This window comes from Cherax quadricarinatus, chromosome 81 (assembly GCF_038502225.1).
Source record: "Cherax quadricarinatus isolate ZL_2023a chromosome 81, ASM3850222v1, whole genome shotgun sequence".
Taxonomy (NCBI): domain Eukaryota; kingdom Metazoa; phylum Arthropoda; class Malacostraca; order Decapoda; family Parastacidae; genus Cherax; species Cherax quadricarinatus.
The window spans coordinates 2,963,870-2,988,611 of record NC_091372.1 but is presented as its reverse complement, the minus strand read 5'-3'; the positions used below and the strand labels follow the sequence as shown (position 1 = coordinate 2,988,611).

Below are 24,742 nucleotides of genomic sequence, written 5' to 3'. Positions count from 1 at the left end.
AAATTTAGGATCCAAGAAATATGATCCACTTCCCAACTTTACCTGTAGTTAATTTAGCACATATTATATGCTTCCTATGTCCTCCACTCTACCCACTGTTGTCTGTTATGATTGCTGAAATAATATACTGTACATAATTGTTGGTAGAGCCATGTACGTCATAAGAGGCCACTAAAATGCCAGGAGCAAGGGGCTAGTAACCCCTTCTGTATAAATTATTAAATATAAAAAGAAGAAAAACTTTATAGTCTTCTTCTTTTTTGGGTCACTCTGCTTCAGTGGGAGACAACCAGTTGTTGAAAAAAAAAAAGAACTGCTGGTAGAGTATTTTATTCATGAGGAAACAATTTCTTTTGATATGGGTCTTAATTCATGTGATGGCTTGCTGCTCAATGAAGCTTTTGATGATGAGACAGACACATTTTGCTGGTTTACCACAAGATCTTGTAAAAAAAATTACCTTGCATCATAAGATCTGCATACATGTCAGTGTACTGATCAGCATACATGTCAGTGTGCTTATCAGTGTACATGTCAGTGTACTGATCAACGTACATGTCAGTGTACCGATCAACGTACATGTTGGTGTACCGATCAACGTATATGTCAGTGTACTGATCAATGTACATGTCAGTGTACTGATCAATGTACATGTCAGTGTACTGATCAATGTACATGTCAGTGTGCTGATCAGAGCAAATTTCTGTGTGAACAGTAGAACAAGATCATTGTAAAGAGATGTTCCAATTTAATGGGTATGCTCTGAAAACCCCCAAACATTATTTTGAAAATCTGTAGTTGTATCAAAGCATTTTCTATGTGATTCATTCCCAGACAAATAAATATGCTCAGTGGATTTCCCATTCACAAATCTCTTTTCTTCACACACATTCTTTGTAAGGAATATCAATATTAATGAGGTTAAAGCATTTCTTAGAGAGATCCAAATTCCTGAAATACTACAACATAGGACAAAATTTATTAAATAGGAAGAATTTAGCGATATTTGTGGATTCTGGATTTGGAGGGACCTCCAGACTCAATGAAGCACTCACCTTTTTTCCTTGTTATTTCTATGGTTCACCTTATCTTTCATAGACACGGCCGCTAACAAGTCCATTCCCAAATATCTGAAGACGTTCACTTCCTCCTTTTAATCAAATATCTAATCTTCCACTCAAGTTTTTTATTACTTTCATCACCTTGCTCTTTCCCATGTTCACTTTTAATTTCCTTCTTTTACATATTCTCCCAAATTCATCTACCAAACTTTGCTCCTTCTCTTCAGAATGAGTCACAGGTCACAGCAGCAAAAAGCAACTGTGACCTGTGACTACCTAAAAAATTTAAAATCTCAAAAAAATCTGCAAACCATGCTTAAACAATAAATAATGAAGAATTTAAAAAACAAAACAAAGAATTTTATTTTAAACTGCCTGGTCACAGACCGGGCAGCGGGGGTGTTGACCCCCGGAACTCTATCCAGGTAAACTCCAGGTATAGTAAATGCTAATGATGCTTAGTCATCTGGCACATATTTACATTGTACTGCATGTAAAAATATTACATTTCAACTTGTGTTTTAACCCTTTGACTGTTTCAGTCGTATACACATATACGTCTTACAAGCCACAGTTTTTGACGTATATATACTCATAAATTCTAGCGGCTTCAAATCAAGTAGGAGAAAGCTGGTAGGCCCACATGTGAGAGAATGGGTCTGTGTGGTAGTGTGCACCATATAAAAAAACCCTGCTGCACGCAGTGCATAATGAGAAAAAAAAAAAACTCCGACCGTTTTTTTAATTAAAATGCTGACTTTGTGGTCTATTTCCGTATACTATTTATGGTTGTATTTTCGTTTTCTTGGTCTTATTTGATAGAATGGAAAACATATTATAGAAATAGAGGTGATTTTTGATTGGTTTTACCATGAAAATAACCTTGAAATGGAGCTCAAAGTAGGGGAAATGTTTGATTTTTGCCAATGTTCAAAAGTAAACAAATGATGTCATTTTCCAATAAATGTCCAAGTAGCCATTCTAATATGCAGTCATGAATGGGTTGACATTATTTATACAATTATTACAATATTGCAGTAGTCTGCATAACAGTAAATCTTCTATTTTTTGTTTGAATAAAAATTCAAAATAGAAAGCAAGAGTAATATCAGAGGGGCCTGAAGACATGAATGATGAACAAAGAAAATGTTATTTTACAGCCAGAAATGTCTGCATTGTTCATTCTGGACCTTATTTTGAAATTGTCATATTTTTTAATTTTCGTGAAATTGGCCAAATTGCAAATTTCTAACCACGCTATTGGGTAGTTGAAATCAGTAAACAGGCAGTTTCTTGTACTCAATCGATAGAAAAAATGGAGTTCTACAGAAATAGCTATGAGTTTGGTTGACTGGAACAATGGAATTAGCCAAAAATAGGGCTCAAAGTGGCCAAAATCGCCGATTCATAAATATCGCCAAGGTCGCTAACTTCACGAGAGCATAATTCCGTCAGTTTTCCATCAAATTTTGTTCTTTTGGTGTCATTACAATTGGAAAAGATTCTCTATCATTTCATAAGAAAAAAATTTTTTTTTTTCGGAATTTTTTTTCATATATTTGAATTAGCCAGTTGGGCTTTTACCAGTTTGTTGAGTGGGAACACTGATCACACGTGCGGTGGTCTGCTACAGTATACACATCAACCACAACCAGTCACTCAGTCAGTTCATAGCTATGGTGGGGGATGTCTGTATCTCTCTCTTGCTCTGTGACTCCCTTGGCAGTTTCCTGTTTGCACTATGTCTGCCAAGAAGCATATGTAAAATGAAGCCTTTCTCAAGATGGGTTTCACAAGCATCATTAAGAACTCTGTGGTCAAGCCGCCATGTGTCATTTGTAACAAAGTTTTGAGTCATGAGAGTATGAAGCCAAGCAAACTGAAGGTCCATTTTGAGTCTTGCCATGGACATCTGGTGGACAAAAGCTTGGACTTTTCAAGTGAAAAGAAGCTTCTCTGAAGGCCAGTCGTATCGATTCCACTGGTCACTTCGCTTGTCAGAATGAAGCAGCATTGGAGGCTTCATACAGAATTGCTCTAAAAATCATGCAGACCAAGAAGCCTCATACCACTGGCGAAGACCTGCAAGGCTTAAGCCTTGCATTCTGGAAGCAACGAAGGTGGTTCTTGGAGAACAGCAGGCAAACAAGTTGAGGGCAATTTCCCTCTCGAATGATACAGTCGAAAGTCGGATCTCAGACATGAGGTAGTGGCTGCTGTGAGTAGCCCAGCACATTCACTGCAACTGGATGAATTAACAGATGTTGCTTTGTGTTCCCAACTTCTTATTTATGTTTGTTACCTTGACAGGGAAGTTATGAAGGAGGAGTACTTGTTTTCTGAACCATTGGCCACAACCACTTGTGGAGAAGATATTTTCAAAATCCTTGAAGATTTTCTCCTTAAACACAAACTAGGCTGGGAAGCACTTGCCGGAATGTGTACAGATGGGGCTCCTTCTATGACCGGTTGCAAATCTGGCTTCAAAGCCTTCATCGATATGCTTTGGCGATGAAGACTCTCCCACCTGGACTTCAAGAAGTGCTCACAGGTGTTGTAAATATTGTGAATCATATCCAAGGGAGTGTAACAACTTCAAGGATTTTTAAAATGCTTTGTGAAAAAATAGGTGCTGGTTTCTCTGTTCTCCTATTTCACACAGAGGTACGTTGGCTCTCATGTGGCAAGATTCTAAATAGCGTGCTACAACTTCGAGAGGAAATACGAGGTTGTATGGTGAAGGAGAATCATCTTCGTGAAAAGATGCAGGATGACTGTTCTGTAACAAAGGCTGCCTACTTGGCAGATTTCTCCTCTGAAGTGAATTCCCTGAATATTTCACTCCAAGGAAACCTTACAATGCTGCACACGGCTGATGATATAGAGGCAGCATTCAAGTGTAAGATTCAATTTTACCAGAAAAGAGTTGAGGACGGTGACACAACTTTCTTCATTCAGATGACGACTCTCCTGGATTCTATGCCAGATGCTTGAATGCAGTTTCCATGAGAAGATCCCAGCTCATCTTTTGGCAGTGAACGATGCCATCGAAAGTTACTTTCCAGGACTGGACGACCTCTGCACTGATGTATGGCTCTCCAGACCCTTTTCAGTCAAGGACAATGTTATCAGTGATACTGATGTTGCTGCTCAGGTAGAATTTCTTCAAATTCGTGAGGATTCTCAGCTGAATGTTGATTTTACTGAACAAGAGCTCCCAACATTTTGAGCAAAAGTTCAGGACAACTGTCCCATTCTTTCAATGTGTGCACTGACCACGCTGATCCAGTCTCAGTCAACCTATCGCTACGAGGTTGGATTCTCAGCAATGGTAAAACTGAAAACAAAGGCACGCAATAGGCTTGTGAGCAATGCTGACATGAGGTGCTGCCTGTCAAGCACTGCTCCTCGCTTTGATAGACTTATTGCTGCAAAACAATTTGAACCCTCCCACTGAGTGAATAAGAAGTAGGTTTTGCACAATGTTCAATAGTTCTGTGGAATTTGCAATGTTCTGGCATTGGGTTATTTCTCTATTTATTTTGTTTGAAATATTTTTAAGTTTTCAGTGCTATGACTCAGAACCATAATAACACGTTTGTAAACAAACTATGGAACAGGTGGGGCTTGAACTCATGGCAAGTGAGTCATAAAACTCCAGGCCAGTGGCTTGAGCACTGGCCTGGAATTTCACCACTCACTTGCAGTGAGTTCGAGCCCCGACCTGTACCATGGGTTTTTTCAGTGTTATTTTTAATTCTTCATGACTTTTCCAGGTTTCAGCTAGAATACATTTCAATTCACATCATAATTATTTTACCCATTTTAACCCTTAAACTGTCCAAACGTAGATCAATGTTCACGTGCATACCGGTCTGAATATTTTGGGAAAAAAACCCAATTGTTTGTGTTTTTTTGGATTTGGAAAAGGCGTATGACAGGGAGGACAGGGGGGCAATGTGGCAGATGTTGCAGGTGTATGGTGTAGGAGGTAGGTTACTGAAAGCAGTGAAGAGTTTTTATGAGGATAGTGAGGCTCAAGTTAGAGTATGTAGGAAAGAGGGAAATTATTTCCCAGTAAAAGTAGGCCTTAGACAAGGATGTGTGATGTCACCGTGGTTGTTTAATATATTTATAGATGGGGTTGTAAGAGAAGTAAATGCGAGGGTCTTGGCAAGAGGCGTGGAGTTAAAAGATAAAGAATCACACATAAAGTGGGAGTTGTCACAGTTGCTCTTTGCTGATGACACTGTGCTCTTGGGAGATTCTGAAGAGAAGTTGCAGAGATTGGTGGATGAATTTGGTAGGGTGTGCAAAAGAAGAAAATTAAAAGTGAATACAGGAAAGAGTAAGGTAATGAGGATAACAAAAAGATTAGGTGATGAAAGACTGGATATCAGATTGGAGGGAGAGAGTATGGAGGAGGTGAATGTATTCAGATATTTGGGAGTGGACGTGTCAGCGGATGGGTCTATGAAAGATGAGGTGAATCATAGAATTGATGAGGGAAAAAGGGTGAGTGGTGCACTTAGGAGTCTGTGGAGACAAAGAACTTTGTCCTTGGAGGCAAAGAGGGGAATGTATGAGAGTATAGTTTTACCAACACTCTTATATGGTTGTGAAGCATGGGTGATGAATGTTGCAGCGAGGAGAAGGCTGGAGGCAGTGGAGATGTCATGTCTGAGGGCAATGTGTGGTGTGAATATAATGCAGAGAATTCGTAGTTTGGAAGTTAGGAGGAGGTGCGGGATTACCAAAACTGTTGTCCAGAGGGTTGAGGAAGGGTTGTTGAGATGGTTTGGACATGTAGAGAGAATGGAGCAAAACAGTGACTTCAAGAGTGTATCAGTCTGTAGTGGAAGGAAGGCGGGGTAGGGGTCGGCCTAGGAAAGGTTGGAGGAAGGGGGTAAAAGAGGTTTTGTGTGCGAGGGGCTTGGACTTCCAGCAGGCATGCGTGAGCGTGTTTGATAGGAGTGAATGGAGACAAATGGTTTTTAATACTTGACGTGCTGTTGGAGTGTGAGCAAAGTAACATTTATGAAGGGGTTCAGGGAAACCGGCAGGCCGGACTTGAGTCCTGGAGATGGGAAGTAGAGTGCCTGCACTCTGAAGGAGGGGTGTTAATGTTGCAGTTTAAAAACTGTAGTGTAAAGCACCCTTCTGGCAAGACAGTGATGGAGTGAATGATGGTGAAAGTTTTTCTTTTTCGGGCCACCCTGCCTTGGTGGGAATCGGCCAGTGAGATAATAAAAAAAAAAAAAAATGAAGAGTGCATTTTTCCTGGCATCCCCAAATTTTGTCATACTGCACAGACTGAGTGCACAGACTCATTCTCTCATGTCTAGGCAACTCAGGCTTATCATGCCAAAGTTGAAAGCATGTAAAATAAAACGCAGATCTATGATCGGAGCGCTACGCACGTGGACGTAGCTCTACATTTGGACAATTTAAGGGTTAAAGTTCCTCAAAATTTACAGTAGATCTATACACATGATATATGAAAATGAATTAATTTTTTGCCAGAGTCATCAGGGTTCAACATATACACACCGTAAGGTTATACTCCAGTCAGCATCCAAAAGGAGTTTTCCAAAAAAATTATGTTCTATCTACAGCAAGAATTTCTAATGCATTAAATAACAAGTATTCAGGAAGCTTCTAGTCAATGCACATCTCAGGTTACACACATCAGCATGTAACTAGTCGACACACATCTCAAGCTGCACACATCAGCATGTACAAACAAGGCACTTATGAACCAATAAAAATTATATGACTACCAAGTTGTAGTACCAATGTGGGACACATAACCCTCCTTTATACTGTACTATTGTTTTGCATACAAATAAATTGGTAAATAAATAAAAAAAAACAGGACTGTAGCTCCTTTGTAAGTTAGGGACCTCATGTACTGGTCTTGTGCTCTACTATAGATTTTTTTAACACACATACACACACACAAAAAAAAAAAAACACATTCACAATCACTTATTCAGTAGCTCTCTTGTCAGAAGCATGAAAACTTAATTTAAATGACCTCCTTCAGAGTGTAGGTATTGTTTTTCCCACCTCCAGGATTCAACTCTAGCTATTTTTTTTTTTTTTTTTTTTTTTTTTAACAAGTCGGCCGTCTCCCACCGAGGCAGGGTGACCCAAAAAAGAAAGAAAATCCCCAAAAAGAAAATACTTTCATCATCATTCAACACTTTCACCACACTCGCACATTATCACTGTTTTTGCAGAGGTGCTCAGAATACAACAGTCTAGAAGCACAAACAATAAATTAGTAATACTGCAAATCAGACAGGAAAGACAAAACATCAGGGAAAGCATCTCATTATTCAAGACAAAGACCCTACTTGATGTAATTCAAGTACAGTGCTGTATATTAATACTAAAGGAAAATTTATGAAAAAAAAAAAGTGTGTCACTTAACCTTTTTTAGGAGTGCTTGGCTCAGATGCAGGAGTTGTGTGTTGTTGTCCTCCCTGAGACACAGTAACAGGAGCTGTTAACAGACGATATTCTGTGTTGACATCCCAGAGAGCGTGACGGGTGGAGTCCAACAGATAGCGACGTACTTCATCCAGGTCGACGCGTCCGCTCTCCCACACTTTAAACTGAAGCATTGCCATTGGTCCTGCATTAAAAAAAGGCAGAAATGTATTCACAAGATTTAAAGAAAACATACAGAGATTTAAATTTTTGCACTATGTTAAAATGTAAAGAGTATGAAGTGCATGTTTTTGGCACCAAAACAAATTATACTGAAAACTTTCACAAAATACATCTATCAGTGAACACTGCTCCATCTATCACTGAACACTGCACCATCTATCACTGAACACTGCACCATATATCACTGAACACTGCACCATCTATCAATGAACACTGCTCTATCACTGAACACTGCACCATCTATCTCTGAAGACTGCACCATCTATCACTGAACAGTGCACCATCTACCATCTATCACTGAACACTACACTATATATCACTGAAGACTGCACCATATATCACTGAAGACTGCACCATATATCACTGAACACTGCTCCATCTATCACTGAACACTGCTCCATCTATCACTGAACACTGCACCATATATCACTGAACACTACACCATATATCACTGAACACTGTACCATATATCACTGAAGACTGCACCATATATCACTGAACACTGCTCCATCTATCACTGAACACTGCACCATATATCACTGAACACTGTACCATATATCACTGAACACTACACCATATATCACTGAACACTACACCATATATCACTGAACACTACACCATATATCACTGAACACTGCACCATATATCACTGAACACTACACCATATATCACTGAACACTACACCATATATCACTGAACACTGCACCATATATCACTGAACACTACACCATATATCACTGAACACTACACCATATATCACTGAACACTACACCATCTATCACTGAACACTGCACCATTATCACTGAACACTGCTCCATCTATCACTGAACACTGCACCATCTAACACTGAACACTGCATTATCACTGAACACTGCACCATCTATCACTGAACACTGCACCATCTATCACTGAACACTCAAGTCCAGCTAGCTGGTTCTTCTCAATTCCTACATAAATGTTATCTAGCCCAAACTCCGATAACATATCAAAATATAAAATTTATAATGTAATAAATAAAAATCAGATTAACTGAATAATTTAACAAATCATAAATTTGGAAACTAAATAACAGGATCTTTATGTCAAAGAGATGAGAGGATATAAACCCAGCCACATATTTCAATGGAAGTATATGAACCAGCTGTCTCCCATTGAGACTGGTTGGCATAACAAGAGAAACAAAAGTTGTTGCTTTTTTCATCAAACCAGCCATATCCCACTAAGGTAGGATGACCTATAAAGAAAAATGAAAGTTTCTCATTCTAACTTTAGTAATGTGTGCAGGAGAAGGTGTTACTATCCCCTTGCTTCCAGCATTTTTGTCGCCTCTTATGATGCGCATGACTTATGGAGGAAGGATTCTTTTTCACCTCTCCATGGAGAGTATAATACAATATGCCATCAAAAATATCAAGTCTATGTTAATGAATAAAATTATTGTTGTACACACATTGGGTACAAAAAAAAACAGTTGCTAGCTGCTGAAAAGTAAATTTACCTGACTGATATGTTTGGCAGAATGTATCACTCTTGCCTTTTGCATAACAATATACAGTGGACCCTCAACCAATGGCATTAATCCGTTCCAGAGAGCTTGCCGTTCGTCGAATTAATTTTCCCCATAAGAAATAATGGAAATAGAATTAATCTGTTCCTGACACCCCAAAGTCTGGATTTGTCCATTAAAAACAGAGTAGGGGAGTTAGTAGATGGGGAGAGGGAGGTATTAGGTAGATGGCGAGAATATTTTGAGGAACTTTTAAATGTTGAGGAAGAAAGGGAGGCGGTAATTTCATGCACTGGCCAGGGAGGTATACCATCTTTTAGGAGTGAAGAAGAGCGTAATGTAAGTGTGGTGGAGGTACGTGAGGCATTACGTAGAATGAAAGGGGGTAAAGCAGCTGGAACTGATGGGATCATGACAGAAATGTTAAAAGCAGGGGGGGATATAGTGTTGGAGTGGTTGGTACTTTTGTTTAATAAATGTATGAAAGAGGGGAAGGTACCTAGGGATTGGCAGAGAGCATGTATAGTCCCTTTATATAAAGGGAAAGGGGACAAAAGAGATTGTAAAAATTATAGAGGAATAAGTTTACTGAGTATACCAGGAAAAGTATACGGTAGAGTTATAATTGAAAGAATTAGAGGTAAGACAGAATGTAGAATTGCGGATGAGCAAGGAGGCTTCAGAGTGGGTAGGGGATGTGTAGATCAAGTGTTTACATTGAAGCATATATGTGAACAGTATTTAGATAAAGGTAGGGAAGTTTTTATTGCATTTATGGATTTAGAAAAGGCATATGATAGAGTGGATAGGGGAGCAATGTGGCAGATGTTGCAAGTTTATGGAATAGGTGGTAAGTTACTAAATGCTGTAAAGAGCTTTTATGAGGATAGTGAGGCCCAGGTTAGGGTGTGTAGAAGAGAGGGAGACTACTTCCCAGTAAAAGTAGGTCTTAGACAGGGATGTGTAATGTCACCATGGTTGTTTAATATATTTATAGATGGGGTTGTAAAAGAAGTAAATGCTAGGGTGTTCGGGAGAGGGGTGGGATTAAATTATGGGGAATCAAATTCAAAATGGGAATTGACACAGTTACTTTTTGCAGATGATACTGTGCTTATGGGAGATTCTAAAGAAAAATTGCAAAGGTTAGTGGATGAGTTTGAGAATGTGTGTAAAGGTAGAAAGTTGAAAGTGAACATAAAAAAGAGTAAGGTGATGAGGGTATCAAATGATTTAGATAAAGAAAAATTGGATATCAAATTGGGGAGGAGGAGTATGGAAGAAGTGAATGTTTTCAGATACTTGGGAGTTGATGTGTCGGCGGATGGATTTATGAAGGATGAGGTTAATCATAGAATTGATGAGGGAAAAAAGGTGAGTGGTGCGTTGAGGTATATGTGGAGTCAAAAAACGTTATCTATGGAGGCAAAGAAGGGAATGTATGAAAGTATAGTAGTACCAACACTCTTATATGGATGTGAAGCTTGGGTGGTAAATGCAGCAGCGAGGAGACGGTTGGAGGCAGTGGAGATGTCCTGTTTAAGGGCAATGTGTGGTGTAAATATTACGTAGAAAATTCGGAGTGTGGAAATTAGGAGAAGGTGTGGAGTTAATAAAAGCATTAGTCAGAGGGCAGAAGAGGGGTTGTTGAGGTGGTTTGGTCATTTAGAGAGAATGGATCAAAGTAGAATGACATGGAAAGCATATAAATCTATAGGGGAAGGAAAGAGGGGTAGGGGTCGTCCTCGAAAGGGTTGGAAAGAGGGGGTAAAGGTTTTGTGGGCGAGGGGCTTGGACTTCCAGCGGGCGTGCGTGGGCGTGTTAGATAGGAGTGAATGGAGACGAATGATACTTGGGACCTGACGATCTGTTGGAGTGTGAGCAGGGTAATATTTAGTGAAGGGATTCAGGGAAACTGGTTATTTTCATATAGTCGGACTTGAGTCCTGGAAATGGGAAGTACAATGCCTGCACTTTAAAGGAGGGGTTTGGGATATTGGCAGTTTGGAGGGATATGTTGTGTATCTTTATACGTATATGCTTCTAAACTGTTGTATTCTGAGCACCTCTGCAAAAGCAGTGATAATGTGTGAGTGTGGTGAAAGTGTTGAATGATGATGAAAGTATTTTCTTTTTGGGGATTTTCTTTCTTTTTTTTTGGGTCACCCTGCCTCGGTGGGAGACGGCCGACTTGTTGAAAAAAAAAAAAAAATACATACAGAAAAAATGACAAATAAATATAAAGCACTAATAAAATGGATAAATGAACATTTAACATCACACTTACCTTTATTGACTTACCTTTACTGACTCGACTTGGTGGTGTATGACAGACACATAGGAGGCAAGAGGAAGACAAGTTTATTATGCTTCAATATGATGCTAATATCATCTCTATGGCTTATTTATCTATCACAATTCATCTAATGTGACATTAAAAACAATAGTAATAACATAGAAACATGATATATACTACTCTAGAATGAATAAAATTTGCCATAATGTATGAGAGGAGTAAATGGTGTAAGTGTTATTGTTGGGTTTAACCCTTTCAGGGTCGCCAGGCCCTCTCCCAGACTTGTTCTCAGGGTCACCCAAATTTAAAAAAAAAAAAAAATTCTTATGAAAAGATAGAGAATCTTTTCCCGATCATAATGACACCAAAAGTATGAAATTTGATGGAAAACTCATGGAATTATGATCTCGCAAAGTTAACAGTCTCGATGATGTTTATGCAGTGGCGATTTTGCCCACTTTGAGCCCTATTTTCGGCCAATTCCAGTGTACTAGTCGACAAAAATCATAACTATTTCACTAGAACTCCATTTTTTCTATCGAATGAGTACAAGAAACCACCCATTTACCGATTTCAACTATCCAATACAGTGGTCAGAATTTAGCAATTTTGCCAATTTCACAAATTTTAAAACATGCCAATTTCCAAATAGGTTCCAGAATAAACAAGAAAGACATTCCTGGTACTAAAATAACATTTCCTCTGTTCATTAGTCACGTCCCCATGTCCCTCTTACATTCTTTTGCTCTCCACTTCAAATTTTTATTCTCACAAAAAATAGATTTACTGTTATGCAGACTACTGCATTAGTGCAGAAATGTTATAAATAATATCAGCGTACTTGTGAAAGAATATTAGACTCACCAGCTCAATTGTACTGGATGCGTAGCATGATTTGTTTAAATTTGAACTTTGGCAAAAATCGAAGATTTCTGCTACTTTGAGCTCAATTTCAAGGTACTTTTCATTGTAAAACCAATTGAAATCATCTCAATTTCTGTAATATGTCTTCCATTCTATAAAATGAGACCAGGAAAACTAGAATACCATCATAAATACCATACGAAAATACAGTGCAAAGTCGCTGTTTTAAACCAAAAACACTGTCAAAGTTTTTTTTTCTCATTACACACTGTGTGCTGCAGGATTTTTTTTTATACTGCGCACACTGACCACATAGACAAATTCTTTCATATGTAGGCCTACCAGCATTCTCTCACTAAATTTGAGGGCGCTAGACTTTAGGCATACTAGTACAGTGGACCCCCGCATAGCGGACGCCTTGCATAGCGGACAATCCGCATAGCGAACGCTTTGTTCGCTAAAATTTTGCCCCGCATAGTGGACAAAAACCCGCTCAGCGGCCTTCGTCCGAGACGCGTCCAATGTGCGCCCTCAGCCAGCCTCACATGTGCCGCCCGTGCCATTGTTTACCAGCCAGCCTCCGCGGTAACATTCAAGCATACACTCGGAATATTTCGTATTATTACAGTGTTTTCGGTGCTGTTTCTGGAAAATAAGTGACCATGGGCCCCAAGAAAGCTTCTAGTGCCAACCGTACACCTCAAAGGGTAAGAATACCCATTGAAATGAAGAAAGAGATCATTGATAAGTATGAAAGTGGAGTACGTATCACCGACCTGGTCAGGTTGTACAAGAAACCAAAATCAACCATCTCTTCTATTGTGGGCAAGAAAACGGCAATCAAGGAAGCTGTTGTTGCCAAAGGTTTAACTGTGTTTTCGAAACAAAGATCGCAAGTGATGGAAGATGTTGAGAGACTCTTATTGGTGTGGATAAATGAAAAACAGCTAGCAGGAGATAGCGTCTCTCAAGCGATCATATGTGAAAAGGCTAGGAAGTTGCATGACGATTTAATTAAAAAAATGCCTGCAACTAGTGATGATGTGAGTGAATTTAAGGCCAGCAAAGGTTGGTTTGAGAGATTTAAGAAGCGTAGTGGCATCCATAGTGTGATACGGCATGGTGAGGCTGGCAGTTCGGACCACAAAGCGGCTGAAAAATATGTGCATGAATTCAAGGAGTACATAGAAACTGAAGGACTGGAACCTGAACAAGTGTTTAATTGTGATGAAACAGGCCTGTTCTGGAAGAAAATGCCAAGCAGGACCTACATTACTCAGGAGGAAAAGGCACTCCCAGGACATAAGCCTATGAAAGACAGGCTTACTCTTCTCATGTGTGCCAATGCTACTGGTGATTGCAAAGTTAAGCCTTTATTAGTGTATCACTCTGAAACTCCCAGAGCGTTCAGGCAAAAGAATGTCCTCAAGGATAATTTGTGTGTGCTGTGGAGGGCAAACAGTAAGGCATGGGTCACTAGGGAATTTTTCTATAACTGGTTACACCATGCATTTGCCCCCAATGTGAAAGATTACCTAACTGAAAAGAAATTAGACCTTAAGTGCCTCCTGGTGTTAGACAATGCCCCTGGTCATCCTACAGACGTGGCAGAGAGACTTTATGGGGACATGAGCTTCATTAAGGTGAAGTTTTTGCCTCCTAATACCACTCCTCTCCTGCAGCCCATGGACCAGCAGGTCATTTCCAACTTCAAGAAACTGTACACAAAAGCTCTGTTTCAAAAGTGCTTTGAAGTGACCACAGACACTCGATTGACTCTAAAAGAGTTTTGGAAGGATCACTTTAATATCCTCAATTGTGTAAACCTTATAGGTAAGGCTTGGGAGGGAGTGACTAAGAGAACCTTGAACTCTGCTTGGAAGAAACTGTGGCCAGAATGTGTAGACAAAAGGGATTTTGAAGGGTTTGAGGCTAACCCTGAGAGGAGTAGTATACCAGTTGAGGAATCAATTGTGGAATTGGGGAAGTCCTTGGGGTTGGAGGTTAGTGGGGAGGATGTGGAAGAGTTGGTGGAGGAGGACAATGAAGAACTAACCACTGATGAGCTGATAGATCAACTTCAAGAGCAAGAGGCCAGACCTGGGGAAACTGGTTCAAAGGAGGGGAGAGAGAAATTGAAGGAATTGCCTACTTCAAAGATTAAGGAAATGTGTGCAAAATGGCTTGAAGTGCAAACCTTTTTTGATGAAAATCACCCTCACACAGCTATTGCAAGCCGTGCTGGTGACTGTTACAATGACACTGTTGTGAACCACTTTAGACAAATCATAAAGGAACGAGAGGTACAGGCCACTATGGACAGATATGTTGTCCGAAAGAAGTCCAGTGACTCTGAAGCTGGTCCTAGTGGCATTAAAAGAAGAAGGGAAGTAACCCCAGAAAAGGACTTGCTACCTCAAGTCCTAATGGAAGGGGATTCCCCTTCTAAACACTAACACTCTCTCTCCCCTCCTCCCATCCCATCAATCATCACCAGATCTTCAATAAAAGTAAGTGTCATGTAATTGTGCATGCCTTTTTCAGTTTGTGTGTACTAAAATTAACATTTTTTTGTGGTAAAAAAATTTTTTTTTCATACTTTTGGGTGTCTTGCACGGATTAATTTTATTTCCATTATTTCTTATGGGGAAAATTCATTCGCATAGCGAACATTTCGCATAACAGCCAGCCCTCTTGCACGGATTAAGTTCGCTATGCGGGGGTCCACTGTACATCAAAAACCCTGGTGCGTAAGCCATACTTGTACGTCAGAAACCCTGAAAGGGTTAAGGGCCGCCACTGAGAGAAGCCATGTTTTTGGTGGTGGAGGATTTTGCCGGCACCACCATCACACTTAAACAATGTATGTAATTTATAAAAGAGAAATATTTACATTTTAATTTATAAATAAGTAAGTTTATTCCGGTATACACAAATACAGTTACATAGATTATCATACACAGCAGCATGTGTAAAGTACCTAGGATAACCCAAAAAAGTCAGAGTGACTTACATATTTCCATTAGGGTCCTTTTATATTTACACTTAATATATTTACTTTTATGCTTACACTTTTATATTTACACTTACCTTAGAGATGTTAGTTTAATTAGTTAGTTTGATGGAGATACTGACAGAAGTTTAGGGTAGTGGAAGATAGCACACCAGCGTATGTTTAGCGGATGTACACACATCCAACAACATTGGAGAGTTACTTTAGTGTTGTTTTTTTCTATCGCTTACTCATTGAACTTACTTGCTACACTGTTAATTCTACACTTTATAGCTGGCTGGCACTATATGCTTTATCGATACTTGCTGCTTTAGTATTGTACATATCGTAGAATCACTGAATCACTGCAGAAGGCACATTCTCCCCTCTCTCTTCCTCCTCCACTTTGGTACTTTGCTACAAGTTTTTTCTTGAATTTTATTGTTTCTTTCCTTCTTTATCACAGGGGTGGCACTAGAAACTTTCTTTGGGCCCATGGTGGCTTATTTAGCACTTACAAGCACTAAAGACACTGGAATAATACAAAATATATCGCAGGTACACTTGGAATTGACTGAAACGGCTTGTAAACACTGGCTGTACATGGAGTCTTGGAGTGGCTGGGCCCGCTCAGGCCGCACTCCGGCCCCATGGACAAGTTCGGGACAAACATCGTTAGATGAGTTTTTCGACATTGGTAGAGCCATTTTTTTTATGCCAAAGAGTGCCATTAGGCGAATTTGCCGTCACTCAATGCCGCCGTTAGTTGTGGGTCCACTGTACATGCATGTGCACAATTTTAACAGATTTCCTCACATGGCATGAAGTAACTTCTGTGAAGTTTATAAAGTAACTAACCTGGACTTTTTGTTGGACTGGGTTGGTACTCTTGTGTGTGTGTGAGAGCTTCAAAATCCTGTTTCAAAAATACTTCCTGGTGTGCCTGCTGAGATGGTCGTGGACAACTGGAAAATATATTTAAGATATATTTCTCTGATTCACCACCACTGTCCTATTATTGTTAACAGGTACAAGCACAAGCAAAATCACACATCACATCACCACCACACTACATCAAACACCACTCCATACCACCGCACAATACCACTCACCACTACACTACACTACACCACAATAAACACAACATAACATCACAATACATCACACACACATCACTTCTGCCAGTGTTATGTAACTTATGTTGATCAATGACATCCTTCAGTCTGCTGACTATTACAATAAATTTACTATTTTTAAATGTGACTATTATATTTAACATCATTCAGTCTGATGACTATATTACACTATACTTACTATTCTTGAATCAGCTGACTCTTATAATTAACATCTTTGAATTTGTTGACTATTTTCTAGACTCATCATCCAAGAGCGTGTAATAGGATATGGTGTGAAAATAAGGACAGGTACTTAATAAAGATCCAAATGCTGTTCTATGGTCACTATCAATAATTATTACACATAATTGTTGAACTTTACACAAATAACTGCACATAAAAGAAAGAAAATTGCTGAATGGTAATGAGTTTTTAAATGCTACCCAAAAGATTCTCGCTATTAACAGTAAAGTTTATTTATTTATTTATTTAATGTCTTTGCAAACAGTACATTGAGATTGTGTATATACAATAGTGGGTTGCAATGCAAAGAGAGCCTCTATTATGCCTTGGCATTATGAGCCAACTTAACATTATTGTCTTACATTCTACTTAATACTAAGGGGTAGTATATCATAGTTGTACAGTAGGAAAGTAATTATTTCATAGTTGTACAGTAGAATATTAATTATAAATGAATACAAAATTTATATTTATATTCTAAAATGCTTTTGTGAAAAACAATGATTCAATTATATTCCTGTCAACAATGGATAAAAGGTTCAATGTGATTGTTTCAGTTATGATGTGGGAGCACATAGGTGAGTAAATGTATACTGAGTATTTAGCATTTAGTCTAGGGTGATTAAGTGGCTTTTGAGAAGTCTTTAATTGATTTTCAGACTGGGTTACTTTAATATCTTCTGGTAATGAATTCCATATTTTGGGGCCCTTTATGTGCATAGAGTTTTTACACAGTGTGATATGGACACAAGGTATATCAAAAAGAGAACTGTGTCTTGTGTTGTGGTCATGTGTCCTGTTTAGGTGGGTGCGGAAAAGTTTGAGTGGGGGGTTTATATTTGTGTGTATTGTTCTGTGTATGCAGTAGGTACGTGAATAAGTATGGATGTTCTTAATGGTAAGCAGATTCAGACTTGAAAATTGGTGGAGTATGCTGGCGGGAGTGGGAATTTGTTATCATTCTTACTGCTTCCTTTTGCTGGGTTATTAGGGGTTTTAGGTGTTTGGATGTTGTTGATCCTCATGCACAAATTCCATATGTAAGATAAGGGTATATGAGTGAGTGGTACAGTGCCAGGAGAGCTGATTGTGGAACGTAGTACCTTATCTCTGATAGTATGCCTACAGTCTTGGAGATTTTCTTGGTGATTTGCTGTATGTGTGTCTGGAACTTAAGGCTACTGTCAAGATGGATACCTAAGAATTTTCCCTCTTTGAGTCTTGTGACTGATGATCCATTTAGCGTAATGTTAATTGGATCATTTGCAGCTTTGTTTCCAAACTGAATGAAATAGGTTTTATCAGTGTTCAGGGTAAATATGTTAGTCATCATCCAGGCAGATATTTTCTGTAATTCAGCATTGACTGTGTTTGCTAGTATGACTGCGTTTGGGTGGGAAAATACATATGTAGTGTCATCTGCAAATAATATGGGTTTGAGTAGCTGTGATGCATTCGGTAGATCACTGATGTAGATGAGAAAGAGGAGTGGTCCAAGGACGCTTCCTTGTGGGACTCCTACTGTGATTGGTTGGGTGGAGGAGTTTGCATCATTTGCATACACATATTGAGTTCTGTTACTAAGGTATGACTTTAGGTAGTTGAGGGAGTGGCCTCTGATACCATTGTGCATTAATTTGGAGTACAGTAGTTCATGGTCGACTGTATCGAAAGCTTTACGTAAATCAATGAAAATGCCCAGCAGGACTTCTTTCTTTTCAAGTGCAGTATATATTAGTTCTAGCATGTGTATGACAGCATCATTTGTGCTTTTATTATTCCTGAATCCAAACTGACAAGGGTTTGATATGTTGTGTGAAACGAGGTAGGAATAAATCCGTCTATGAATTAATTTTTCAAAGATTTTAGTTGATACAAGTTATCTTAACTGCCAGTGACTGAAGGATAATGAAAGTAAATGCACTAGAAGTTGGTTATCTTACCTGACATGCTGTACAGTGCAGCCACTGCCATCCACTAGAGAAAAGGCTATACAAGCTATACCCTTGGCTGCAGACTTTCTAGGCCGCACAAACAAGAAGATATTTGGCTCACTACTAAGATCTTGATCTGTAGCTGAGAAGTCCTAGTGAAATAAAATAATCAGATCAATATTGCATAAAGAAGTATTTCTTATTTTACATTAGCCATTTCCTATCAAGGTGTGGGTTAAATAACAGCTCTTTTGCCAAAAGTGTGAGGACATTACAATTCAAATGACTCTCTCAACAGCAACTTCCTAACCACTCCTTCAGAGTGCAGACACTGTAATTCTAATGTCCAGGACTCAAGTCCAGCTAACCAGTTTCCCTCAATAAATCCCTACATAGTTACATGTGTGAGCATGTTAGATAAGAGTGAATGGAGATGAATGGTTTTTGGGACCTGACGAGCTGTTGGAGTATGAGCAGGGTAATATTTTGTGAAAGGATTCAGGGAAACTGGTTAGCTGTACCTGAGTCCTGGATGTAGGAAGTACAATGCCTGCACTTTAAAGGAGGGGTTTGAGATATTGGCTGTTTCGAGTGACATCTAAACTATCTTATCTGAGCACTTCTGCAAAGACAATGATAATGTGTGAATGATGGTGAAAGTGTTTCTTTCTTTTTAGGGTCACCCTGCTTATACTACAACAGCACACAAAACTACAGAAAACACTTGTCTCCATTAATAAGAACATAAGAAAAAGGAACACTGCAGCAGGCCTACTGGTCCATGCAAGGCAGGTCCTAGTCACCTCCTGGCTTAAACCAATGACCCATCTAATCAGGTCAGGTCACATACACCTAAGGAAGGTGCATGACATCGGACCTATTACCACAAGCTAGTCAGATCCAGCTCACACCCACCCACACCCACTCATGTATTTATCCAGCCTATTTTTAAAACTACACAGCAACTTAGCTTCTATGACAGCACTCAGAAATTTGTTCCACTCATCCACAGATCTATTACCAAACCAGTGCTTTCCTATATTCTTCCTGATTCTGAATTTTTCCAACTTAAAACCATTGCTTTGAATCCTGTCTAGGCTAAATATTTTTAGCATGCTATTTACAAGGGGCTAGTAACCCCTTCTCCTGTATTCTTTACTAAATTTAAAAGGAGAAACTTTCGTTTTTCCTTTTGGGCCACCCTGTCTCGGTGGGATACGGCCGGTGCGTTAAAAGAAGAAAGATTTACATTCCCTTCATTTATTCCTGTTTTCCATTTATACACCTCAATTATATCTCCCCCTAATTCTATGCCTTTCTAAAGAGTGCAGATTCAGGCCCCTCTGTCTATCCTCATAGGGAAGATTTTTGATACATGGGATCAACTTTGTTATCCTCCTTTGTATGTTTTCCAGTACATTTATATCCATTCTGTAATACGGTTACCAGAACAGTGCAGCATTGACGCTCCTTGATATGAAGCCAAGGATTCTGTTTGCTTTATCGTGAACACTTATGCACTGCTGTCTTGGTTTTAGATTACTGCTAACCAGAAGTCCCAAATCCTTTTCGCAATCAGTAATATTAAGATTTACACTATTTAGTTTATATGTGGCACGGGTATTTTCTTGTCCAATGTTTAGAACTTTGCATTTATCTATATTAAACTGCATCTGTCACTTCACCGACCACTGCACCAGTTTATTCAAACCATCCTAGAGTGCTCTAATGTCCTCATTAGAATGAATTAGGCAACCTATTTTGGTGTCATCAGCAAATTTGCTTATGGTGCTATTTATTCCCTCATCTATGTCATTTATATAAACTGTGAACAACAAAGAGCCCAACACTGACCCTTGTGGAACACCACTCGTGATGTGCCCCCCACTTTGATTTCTCCCCATTGATGTAAACTCTCTGCTGCCTATCTGCCATGCCGCTACCCAGGAAAAAATTTCTCCTCCTATTCCGTGTGCCTTAATTTTCCTTAATAGCCTCTTATGTGGAATTCTATTAAAAGCCTTACTGAAGTCCATATACACAATATCATATTCATTACCATGATCTACCTCCTCAAATACCTTGGTGAAAAAGTTAGTAAATTCATAAGGCAGGAGCGCCCCTTTGTAAAACCGTGCTGAGATTCAGTAATCAATTTATACCTTTCAAGATGCCTTGGCAATTATTAATTCCATAAATTTTCCCACTATGGAGGTAAGGCTTATTGGTCTATAGTTCAAAGCAAAGGGCTTGTCTCCTGCTTTTGTAAATAGGTATCAAACAGTTCATCAGGGCCTGGAGATTTGTTTGATTTTAATTTCTCTATTTGTCTGAGGACCATGCCACTAGATATCCTAATCGTGCATAGTTTATCATCATCCTGTTCTACATAATTTATCATCTGGAATTTTGCTAGTATCTTCCTGTATAAAAACTGAGAGGGAATAAGGGTTAAAAATTTCACACATTTCCTTATCACTGTGAGTTACTTTTATCACCTGAGTTACTTCTAAGTGGGCCTATCTTGTCCATAATCTTACTTATATATATATCTGATCTAGCATACTCTCACCTGCCTGTTGGATGCTCAAGTCACTAGCACTCAAAAACTCCTCATGTCAATGATTCCTGGGATGACCTTTCCTCTACTTCCTTGCACCCCAGATTTACACACCTTTTTGGTCATCCTATTCTGCTTAATCCTTTATGAATGCCCAAAGAAATATACATACAATTAAATTCTATCCCATTCTACTGGACCATGCTAATGCTAGACAGGTCCTCAAATCCAATGCTGGTCATGAATTTGTCTAACCGTTTTCAAAAGTACCCCAAGGTTAAGCTTCAACACACCTATCCTAACTGCACATCACTATGCTTCCTAATATATACACAGTCATCCAGGTTTCTCTGTACAGTTGAAACAGCTCACTGCATGTTCAAAACTGCCAATTAAAGGTCGCATTATACAATATTCGTGTCTTTATTCATAATGTCAGTATTTTATACCATTTCTGCTACATCCATACAGTTAAGACAATACACAATATCACATATATCCAGATGAGAAACATGGTACAGTAGAGTGTTATATTACACGGATTTATCTGACATGTTTTGGTTATTGCACTACTGAAAAATTGTGGCACAATTTTAATACAACACTTCATAAAATTAACTTTACATGGTTCCGTTTGCGGGTGTGGAAAAAATTTCCCCAGCTCAAGCTGCCGCCTTGTTGTAGGTCAGCAGGGGAGACCTCCCACAATCCCTTGCCACCCCCGACACTCCCGCCACCACCGCCCCAGCCTTCGTGATTGCGTGTTCAGTTCATTCTGTCTTAGGAGCTAGCTGTGTATGTGAACTGTGTTTTGATCTTTTAATTGCCATATCTTGTATCTGCCAAGCAGTCATGGCACCCAGTAGGCATACCAGTGTTGCTTAAAGTAGCAAGAAAAGGTACAAGCATTTAACCCTTTGTGAGGGAAAAGTTCAATAGATAGGAATAGAGAGGGAGTATATAGTAACAATAGTTTCATTGCCAGCTACTTGTTAAGGTAGGGTAAGTCAAGTTCCCGCCTTTTCTCCCCCACCCCTAAAGTGATAGTTTCACTGCCGGCTGCTTGTTAACGTAGGGTCAGTCTAGCTCCCACTATCCCTTCCCCTCCCTCTTCCCCCCCCCCCCTGAAAGGTGACGTGTGGGGCTCTGGTCAAACAGTAAATCACTCGACTCACAGCTCTCAACACTACTGTAAGTACATGCCTGCCTTGTATTCTAGTGGATTTATTGGTTAAAAGCTTCACTTTTGACCAATAATAAACTTAGTCCTTTCAGTCTTGCTCTAGGTTGACTGTTGTAATAATCACCACGTCTTTTGAGTATTGTGCTTATCATGGAGAGTGATTATTTAAGCAGTGGGTAACCTGTCTATCTTTTCAGCTTGGATGACAGAGAGGGTCACCTGTCAATCAACGAGGAGAACGGATGGAGAAGGACTAACGTCCAGAGACTTTCCCATTTTGGATCTAATTACCTGTGCACCTGTAGGAAATTGCAGGACGTAACCCCACATCATTGCAGCGGTAAAGAACCTGCTTTCCTGTCATCGGGATAGAATACTCAAGGCTCTATCTACTGTGAAGAACTAGCCAGTGGGTCGTAACCAACACCTGCAACCCCCATCCCCCATCATCAGCAACGGCTACGATTTCAACAACACAGTGTCACCAACACCAGACACCCCTATATATATTAGCGTTGAATTAAGTTATTTATATTTTTAATTTTTTCATTTTCTTTAATGTAGGATTAATATTTCATATTTAAGTGTTTTATATTTTAAATTTCTATATAATAAAGTGTTTATGTTTGTCTGTTATTATTTCTTTTTCTATTCATTAATTTTCCTGAGGAGGAGCGAGCCTTAGTAATACTTACTGAAGTTGTTACAGGACTGAGTAAGCCTTCACACCCTTTCAGGGTCGACAGGCCCTCTCAGAGACTTATTCTCAGGGTCGGCCAAATTTCAAAAAAAAAAAAAAAAATTATTTTTTCTTATGAAAAGATTAGAGAATCTTTTCCCGATCATAATGACACCAAAAGTATGAAATTTGATGGAAAACTTACGGAATTATGCTCTCATGAAGTTACCGGTCTCGACGATGTTTACGCATAGGCGATTTTGCCCACTTTGAGCCCTATTTTTGGCCAATTCCAGTGTACTTGTCGACAAAAATCATAACTGTTTCGCTAGAACTCCATTTTTTCTATTGAATGAGTACAAGAAACCACCCATTTACAGATTTCAACCATCCAATACAGTGGTCAGAATTTAGCAATTTTGCCAATTTCACACAAATTTCAAAAAATGCCAATTTCCGAATTGGGTCCAGAATAAACAAGAAAGACATTCCTGGCACTAAAATAACATTTCCTCTGTTCATTAGTCACGTCCCCATGCCCCTCTTACACACTTTTGCTTTCCACTTTGAATTTTTATTCTCACAAAAAATAGAAGATTTACTGTTATGCAGACTACTGCATTGGTGTAGAAATGGTATAAATATTATCAGTGCACTTGTGAAAGAATATTAGACTCACCAGTTGATGTGTATTGGAGGCATAGCATGATTTGTTTACTTTTGACCTTTGGTAAAAATCAAACATTTCTGCTACTTTGAGCGCAATTTCAAGGTAGTTTTCTTTGTAAAACCAGTCAAAATCATCTCAATTTCTGTAATATGTCTTCCATTCTATAAAATGAGACCAGGAAAACTAGAATACAACAATAAATACCATACGAAAATACAGTGCAAAGTCACTGTTTTAATCCACAAACACGGTCAAAGTTTCTTTTTTCTCATTAAAAACTGTGTGCTGTAGGATTTTTTTTATACCACGCACACTGACCACATAGACCCATTCTTTCATATGTAGGCCTACCAGCTTTCTCTCACTAGATTTGAGGGCGCTAGAATTTAGGCGTACTAGTACGTCAAAAACCCTGGGTCGTAAGCCGTACTATTTTTTTTTATTATCACACTGGCCGATTCCCACCAAGGCAGGGTGGCCCGAAAAAGGAAAACTTTCACCATCATTTACTCCATCACTGTCTTGCCAGAAGGGTGCTTTACACTAGTTTTTAAACTGCAACATTAACACCCCTCCTTCAGAGTGCAGGCACTGTACTTCCCATTTCCAGGACTCAAGTCCGGCCTGCCGGTTTCCCTGAACCCCTTCATAAATGTTACTTTGCTCACACTCCAACAGCACGTCAAGTATTAAAAACCATTTCTCTCCATTCACTCCTATTAAACACGCTCACGCATGTCTGCTGGAAGTCCAAGCCCCTCGCACACAAAACCTCCTTTACCCCCTCCCTCCAACCTTTCCTAGGCCGACCCCTACCCCGCCTTCCTTCCACTACAGACTGATACACTCTTGAAGTTATTCTGTTTTGCTCCATTCTCTCCACATGTCCGAACCACCTCAACAACCCTTCCTCAGCCCTCTGAGCAACAGTTTTGGTAATCCCGCACCTCCTCCTAACTT

The 24,742-nt window shown here is 39.3% G+C and overlaps 1 protein-coding gene across 1 annotated transcript in view; it reads right to left on the bottom strand.

The window, feature by feature from the left end:
- The window catches only part of LOC128699781 (KICSTOR complex protein SZT2), an 807,931-nt gene that overhangs the window by 150,324 nt on the left and 632,865 nt on the right, over positions 1-24,742 (bottom strand). Inside the window, 3 exon segments of the mRNA XM_070102247.1 lie at positions 7,498-7,701; positions 16,257-16,363; positions 18,700-18,842. Coding sequence (XP_069958348.1) covers positions 7,498-7,701; positions 16,257-16,363; positions 18,700-18,842 — 454 coding nt within the window.